An 8304-nucleotide genomic window follows, 5' to 3' on the forward strand; every position below is an offset into this window, starting at 1 on the left:
CCCTCTTTCCCTCCCCCTCTTTCCCTCCCCCCCTCTCGCTCCCTCCCCCCGCTCGCTCTCTCCCCCCCTCTCGCTCGCTCCCTCCCCCCCCCTCTCGCTCCCTCCCCCCCCTCTCGCTCCCTCCCCCCCCTCTCGCTCCCTCCCCCCCCCTCTCGCTCCCTCCCCCCCCTCTCGCTCCCTCCCCCCCCTCTCGCTCTTTCTCTCCCCCTCGCTCGGTCTTTCCTCCCCCTCGCTCGCTCTACCCCCCCCTCGCTCGGTCTTTCCTCCCCCTCGCTTGCTCTACCCCCCCCTCGCTCGCTCTACCCCCCCCTCGCTCGCTCTACCCCCCCCCTCGCTCGCTCTACCTCCCCCTCACTCGCTCTACCCTCCCCCCTCGCTTGCTTCCCACCCCCTCTCCCTCCCTCCCCTTCTCCATCTCTCTCTCTCCCTCCCCCTCTCCCTCCCTCCCCTTCTCCATCTCTCCCTCTCCCACTCTCTCTCTCCCTCTTCCTCTCTCTCTCCCTCCCCTCCCCTCTCCCTCTCTCCATCTCTCCCTCCCCCTCTTCCTCTCTCCCTCCCCCTCCCTCCCCTCTCCCTCCCTCTCTCCCTCCCCATCTCGATCTCTCCCTCTCTCCCTCCCCCTCTCTCCCTCCCCCCACCTCTCGCTCCCTCCCCCCCACCTCTCGCTCCCTCCCCCCACCTCTCACTCCCTCCCCCCCTCTCGCTCTCTCGCTCCCTCCCTCCCCCTCGCTCGCTCCCTCCCCCTCGCTCGCTTCCTCCCCCCCTCGCTTCCTCCCCTCCTCGCTCCCTCCCCCCTCTCGCTCGCTCTTCCCCCCCCGCTCTTCCCCCACCCCGCTCTTCCCCCCCCGCTCTTCCCCCCCTCCTCTCGCTCGCTCTTCACCCCCCTCTCGCTCGCTCTTCCCCCCTCCTCTCGCTCGCTCTTCCCCCCTCCTCTCGCTCGCTCTTCCCCCACCCACTCTTCCCCCCTCCTCTCGCTCGCTCTTCCCCCCCCCTTTCGATCGCTCTTCTCCCCACCCCCCGCTCGCTCTCCATCACCCTCTCGCTCGCTCCCTCTCTCCCTCCCCTTCTCCCTCTCTCACTCCCCTTCTCCCTCTCTCACTCCCCTTCTCCCTCGCTCCCTCCCCTTCTCCCTCTCTCCCTCCCCTTCTCCCTCTCTCCCTCCCCTTCTCCCTCTCTCCCTCCCCTTCTCCCTCTCTCCCTCCCCTTCTCCCTCTCTCCCTCCCCTTCTCCCTCTCTCCCTCCCCTTCTCCCTCTCTCTCTCCTTCTCTCCCTCCCTGTCTCCCCCTCTCCCTCCCTCTCTCCCTCCCCCTCTCCCTCTCTCCCTCCCCCTCTCCCTCTCTCCCTCCCTCTCTCCCTCCCCCTCTCCCTCTCTCCCTCTTCCTCCCCTCTCCCTCCCTCTCTCCCTCCCCCTCCCCCTCTCACACTCTCTCTCTTTCTCCCTCCCCCTCTTGCTCTCTCCCTCCCCCTCTCACTCTCTCCCTCTCCCTCCCCTCTCCCTCCCCCTCTCGCTCACCCTCTCTCTCCCTCTCTCCCTCCCTCTCGCGCTCTCTCTCTTTCTCCCTCCCCCTCTTGCTCTCCCTCTCTCCCGCTCCCTCCCCCTCCCCCTCCCCCTCTCCCTCTCGCTCCCCCTCTCCCTCCCCCTCTCTCTCTCCCTCCCCCTCTCTCTCTCCCTCCCCCTCCCCCTCTCACACTCTCTCTCTTTCTCCCTCCCCCTCTTGCTCTCTCTCTCTCCCTCCCCCTCTCGCTCTCTCCCTCCCCCTCTCGCTCTCCTTCTCCCTCCCCCCCCCCCCTCTCTCCCTTCATCTGTCTCCCCTGAATGAACTACGAGTGGTAATGAACTCCTCCCCTTACAGGCACTATGACCGCGGCCATGGACAGTCTCCAGACGCTCTCCTCCGACACCGCCACCCTCGCCATGCAGCAGGCCATGATGGCTGGCCACGCAGGCGACGACTCGCTGGACGGAACAGACGAGGAGGAGGAAATTGAAGAGGAAGAGGAGGAGGAGGAAGATGACAATGGCGAACTGCAGACGACCAATGTTAATGACCTGGGCCTGGACAATAGTGACTCGCTCGACTAACAGCTCTGCTTGCACACAGAGGAGACAACGGAAGTAAAATTTGACCAGTGTGCAGACTGTTTTTTTTTTAAAAAAGAAAGACTCTTCTTCATGAACAGGTCACATCGAGGTGACAGTCATAAGAATGAAGGCCCCTGTGTCTAGAATCTATTTTGTGATTTATTCTGTATTAATGAATGTTATTGTGAATGTACCCTTCATTTTTTTTGACATTTGTTTTACAATTGTATTTTTTACTTGGCTGGTGTGGTCGTCTCCACAGACCCTCGCTGCCCCTGGCTTTACATTTGGACTGAGGCTTTTCTTAACACTATGGAGGGAGTGAGGGGCGAAATGGTGAGACTGTCCCTCAGGCTCGCGCCCTCTCTTTCCCATCAAAATAAATAACGTTTGAAAAAGGACATAAACCGGCTGTTGCACTGATCACTCCTCCCCCAACCCTTGCCTCCAGATTGGCCGCAGCAAGCTCTCCGGGGGTCACGTGACCTCCCACCTCTGAATTTTACAACGAGTCACCCTGTGGAGGGTTGCCAACTCTGGTCAGATGTATTCCTGGAGATTTTAATCCTAGACCTTCTGCCTCCAATTGCCCTCCCTAGTCAAACAGCTTTGTTTTCCCATCTCCTGTCCTTTTATAACTAAAATCAAGTGTTCAAAGAAAAAATTTTTAAAAACACAATTTTTTTTTTAATGGCCCCCGTGATTTCTCTCCTGGTTGTTCTCCGCAGCAGTATCCAGGAGATTAATGGTTAATTCTTGGAGATTCCAGGGTAATCCTGGAGGGTTGGCAACCCTATACCGGCGACATGCATAACTTAGGCCTACTGAGTGGATTTTTCAACCCAAGGCTTTTTACTGTCGCGTTGATGTTGACTGATGACACCAGACTTTGGTATGTTCCTAGAGTTGCCGCTTGCCTGGTTTTTAACCGGTCACACTAGTTTTTGAGTAGCTGTCCAGAAATGTCTCAAATATAAATCAAATACTATAAAGCCTATTTTATTCGGAGGGTGGGGGGTGAAATTTAAACCCTTTCTTTTTTACTAAACATCTTCCACATTACTGTAAGAGTATGGCCCATCCAGCTAGTTTCTCGAGAAACCACTTGAAAATGTCACCTCCATGCTGTGCGTAGTCACTGCCACGCGAGGCCTCCTATTCCCATGCCGTACAAAGTCTCGAGTATGCCTTTGCATCAATATACTTTTTCCCCTGACTGCTTGCTTCTAGAGGCCTTATAGTCTAATCTGTTTTCAACTGGACGGTTAATACACAGTCCATCCAGCATCTGAACGATAAGGTAACACTCCCAGACCAACATTTAGCAGGAGTAGGGTGGGCAGAACTCAATCATTTCATTATTCACCCACTAGGAACAGGAGTAGCCCATTCCGCTCCTTGAGCCTATCAAGCCACTCAATTAGATTGTGGCTGATCTGTTCCTCAACTCTATTTACCAGCCTTTCTTCCATATCCACCCAGAGTTTGTCCAAGAAAGACTCTGGATTTGGGGTGCCCAGAGATATAGAATGGTTCAACTTGCCAGTCATCACTTCTATATGGTGCATCTTCAGGACTGTGGACACTTCAGCCTGGATGCTGGATGGTTTCTGCTTTTCAAGGACACACAGGACTCTCTATATTTTCCCAATCCCTGGGTAATTCATAAGATACAAAGATCGAAAGACACCCTGGTGATCTCTTTATACCTTGTACACCGCAGCTCTTGGACATCCTGGCAGCGAGCGCGGAAAGGATTCTGCTACCCTTCAGGTGAAATCTGCCATGTGGGGACAAGGAGAGTCACATATTGCCTTCAAACCTGAAAACATTCCTTTTGACAGCTTGGCTACTAAAAGGTGACTGCTGTTGGAATGGCTCCTCCATCTTTGGTCATGAATCAGTTGCTCTGTTCTCTCAGGGTGTCCTCTAATAGGGATTCTGACACAAATTGGAAATAGTCTTATACTAAATCAGTTAATCCCAATTTCATGCAATGAACCTCACATTCTGTATTATCTGCAACATTTGCTGTAAAATCCAGTTCTATTTGAATTTATATTGCAAGTGAATCATTTGTCCTTGGGTTGCAGCCATTGTCTTCGCTCCTGTTTCAAACTCTGCACCCTTCCATAGGGACAGGAGGAGGCTGTTCATTCCCTCGAGCGTGCTCTGCCATCTCAATTCCATTTACCCACCGTTGCTACATATCCCTTGATACCCTTGCCCAATAAAAATCTGTCAATGTCAGAGTTGAACATATCAGTTGACCCTCAGCATTTTGGGGGACGAGACTTTCAGATGTCCATCAGCCTGTGTGTTAACCAGAGCTGACTGATTTAACGCCTGAGTTCTAATTTTAATCTTGTTCTGGATTCCCCCACCAGAGGAAATAGTTTTTCTGTATCGACCCTATCAAATCCCTTTATCATGTTAAACCCCTCAATTAGATGACCAATAAACCTTGTAAACTCGAGGGAATATACAACAAGTCTATGCAACCTGTCCTGATAATATAACACTTTAAGCCTTGGTATCATTCTAGTGAATCTGAACTGTAGCCACTCCAAGGCCAATATATCCTTCCTGAGATGCGGTGTGAAAACCTGAATGCAGTGCTCCAGATGAGATCTGATCAAAGCTCTCCACAACTGAAGCATAACCCCCTTCCTTCCTATCATTAGGAACATAGGATCCTGAGTAGGCCATTGAGCCCCTCGAACTTGTTCCGCCATTCAATTAGATCATGGCTGATCTGTATCCTAACTCCATCTACCCGTCTCGGTTCCTAACCCTTAATACCCTTGCCTAACAAAAATATTTCTAAGTTTTTAAATGTTTAATTGACCCCCTTAACAGCTTTTTGGGGGGAGAGAGTTCCAGATATCAAACTGCCCTTTGTGCAAGGAGGTGTTTTCTGACATCATCTCTGAATGGCCTAGCTTTTTTAAGGTTATGCCCCCTTGTTCCAGACTCTCCCACCAGAGGAAATAGTTTCCATCTTCCCTATCAAACTCTTTAATCATTTTAAACTCTTCAATTAGATCACCCCTTGGTCTTCGATATTCAGGGGAATACAAGCCTAGCCTATGCAACCTATCCTCAGAATTTATCCCTTTTAGCCCCGGTATCATTCTGGTGAATCTGTGCTGCACCCCAAGGCCAATAAAACCTTTCTAAACCTTTTTTGATTACTTTTTGTACCTGTGCACTAGCTTTTAATGATCGTGTACCTGTACATACAAAGCCTTTTGTTCCTCCATAGTTTCGAATTTCTCTCCATTTAGAAAATATTCTAAAGTGTTTATCTTGGATCCAACGTGGATGACCTCACACTTCCGCACATTGAACTCCATCTGCTACACTTTTGCCCACTCACAATCTATTACGTCTCTTTTTAGCTTCCTGCTCCCATCTACACAGATACCAGCATTTTCCTTGGCCGCTGACTCAGGTTGAACCTCGGCATCCTATCCAACCCCAAGCTGAGCTTCCGACCCATATCCTCTCACGGTGACTGCCTACTTGCATCTCCGTAACATCCTCGGCCCCTGCTGCAACTCCTTGTCGGCTCTCCTAATATCTTCTCTGGCTCAGCATCCAATTTGGTCTGATTACACCGCTGGAAAGCCCCCCCTGGGATGTTTTTCGATGTTGAATGTGTTTTTTGTTGTAGCCATTTCTGCTCATTGAGACCTCAGTGTGCTGTTTTATGCCAGCCATTTGGAAAATTGTGCCTAACTAGATCTTCACAGCTTCCCAATTAATGTAGTTCTTCAGCAGTTCAAACCTGTTCACTGTTCAAACCTCGGGGATTGTGTGATCTGAAGTTTCTTACCTAGAATACTACAGAGTTGCTGAACTGCACGGCCTTTATTGCAGATCACCCAGAAAAAGTAAGCTCTATAAGTTGCAGAAGTTGCTTCCCAGTTTCATTTGGGCCGAGGAGTCCCATTGTTCTACTTGCATCATTAGGGAGTGGGGAGCTGTTCCCACTGTATGATATTTGTAGAGGCCCAAGTTGATTATTTCTCATACAAGCTAATTCCTGAAATCCTAATTGTTGAGTGAAAGACTTCTCACCTGATCACATCACTCAGGCTGTTGTAAAGCACTTCATATACAATTAATTACCGTGAAGTAGAGTCCCCATTGGCGGCAGCCATTTTGTGCACAATGAGGCCCTATGGCCCACAGCAATGGGATGTTTGGTCAGCGAATCTCTCTTTTTTGGTGCTGTTAGTTGACCAGGAATCTTGGTAAAGCAATATTTATTGCCTATTCCTGGTTGCCCGAGGGTTAACAACAGTAAGGGTCTGGAGTCGCGGGAAGGCCAGGCTGGCAGCTTTAATGATCACTTTGCTAGTACACAAATGACCAGATTTATTAAATTCAATTCCACAGCCAAAACATTTGTCATTAGGGATTAGAATTCATGTCCTCTGAGTTACCAGTCCAGTACCCCAGCTTCCAGATCTTCTTTGAATGGTACCATGGGATCTTTAGCATCCACTTGGACAGGCAGCCAGGCCTCTGTTTAATATCCCATCTGAATGACACGGACTCCTACAATGTAGCACTCCCTTGAAGATTATGTACGCGTGGGGCTTGAACCCACAATGTGACTGAGAGATGAGTATTCTACTAATTGTAGAAACTGACACTTGGGTGCAAAGACTCGTGGTAAAGCAATGGCAGAAGGTGGATAACTAAGCAGATGACTGATTGCACTCAGCATCATTACCTCACGCCGGGGCGGGTTTACAGTCACTCCAGCTATTTCACAGCTGCATCCTGGTGTCTCTCAATCGGCTTCCAATTGGTGTATTTGCAAAATTGCCACGTGGAATAATCCTCACATGTTTACTGAACATTACGGCCCGAGCAGGTCATTGATCTTTGGCAGATCATCCCGATGGCTGGTGTCATAGCTTCTCCGGAGTGGCCTCCCTTGTCCTAACTTCTGCTTCTTTGGTAGGTTCCTAAGCTGTGTGGAGGATTGCTTAATGAAGAAGAATCTTATAGGGTATTCTCGTTCTTTGAATGATAGGCATCCTCTAAACACCTTCCCTTCCTAGAGGGTCAGCAGGGTTTGAGGTAATGGGTGAGTTGGTCAATTTCAGTTCAGCTTCATATGGAAATAAGCACGTCATGGTACATGTTACAACAGAAAGTCGGAGACCAAGTGCCTACTTGTAATGCCATGATAACATTTTCATATGCAAGCTAAGCATGTGATTTCTCTAGAACCAATCAAGTTAGGCTTTACTATAGTGTGCAGAGGATGCATATCATTAGAAGAATGAAGATGACGCTACAATGTCGGCAATCCATTTTTTCCATATATCTATTGCGAGGTAGAGACGTGTTAAGATTTTCCAATCATTTTCATCAGCAGCCAAGCAAACCTCTGAACTCCAGCCTGAGTCCCCACCCTCCTTTCCAGCTTTGGATGTGGTAACCAAGGAAACCATATTGGAAATCACTCAAAGGAAAGGAGGAGGAGGTTAAGCTTACTTGAAGCTAATTTTATATCGTCACTAAAGTTATTTCATTATTTTCTGTTGTGTTGTTTTTCTTATATTTTAGGAAAATGATCTAAATGTTTGTGACCCAAATAGGGGAGGGGGGAGGGGAAATAGTCAAAGCATTGAATCTTTTAGGATCTATTTTGCATCAACTGTGTCTTTTTTTGGCCATCCAGATGTCTGAGATGCACATAAACCCATCAGAAATGTGTGATGTGGAGTGCCACTTACCTAAACCTAAACCCAGAAACAGGTTGGCCTTAAGCAAGGCTTAAAGACGCTCAAGTGTGCTTAGGAGTATAGATGGCTAAAATGACGCAACTTACAGATATGGAGTATTGGGAGGGTACCTGCTGCTTACTCAGCTAGGGCTTCCCCTCAGAGCGTTGGCTGGCAGAGTTGTCTAGAGCTGAGTGGGGGTGCATAACAGTGCCACGTCTCACCAATGAAATACTGAGGACCTATCTGGCTCAGGTATCCCATTACTGAGTCTGCAGCAGATCAACCCAGTTCTAATTTCTCATTGCCAGATGTGTCATCTTGAAGCCAACTCAGCCTGAAGGAAACCTTACCTATCTTCCCCCTCCCTGCCTCAAGGGAGGATAGTCACCAGCTGGTCATTTAGACAACTAATAAAAATTTAGTTTGAGCTCTCCCTGGGCAGTGAGTTGCAACTCTTCACGAGCTTGCAAT

At 49.7% G+C, this 8304-nt stretch overlaps 1 protein-coding gene across 10 annotated transcripts in view; it reads left to right on the plus strand.

Moving 5' to 3' along the window:
* pknox2 (pbx/knotted 1 homeobox 2) overlaps positions 1 to 5268 on the plus strand; it is a 479643-nt gene extending 474375 nt beyond the window's left edge. For all 10 annotated transcript variants that reach the window (XM_070894335.1, XM_070894337.1, XM_070894339.1 and 7 more), the window contains one exon: positions 1854 to 5268. In XM_070894335.1, coding sequence (XP_070750436.1) covers positions 1854 to 2083 — 230 coding nt within the window. In that variant the 3' untranslated portion in view covers positions 2084 to 5268. The remainder of the gene's footprint in view (positions 1 to 1853) is intronic.
* The last annotated feature ends 3036 nt before the right edge of the window (positions 5269 to 8304 follow it).

This window comes from Pristiophorus japonicus, chromosome 11, assembly GCF_044704955.1.
Source record: "Pristiophorus japonicus isolate sPriJap1 chromosome 11, sPriJap1.hap1, whole genome shotgun sequence".
In the NCBI taxonomy this organism is placed as follows: domain Eukaryota; kingdom Metazoa; phylum Chordata; class Chondrichthyes; family Pristiophoridae; genus Pristiophorus; species Pristiophorus japonicus.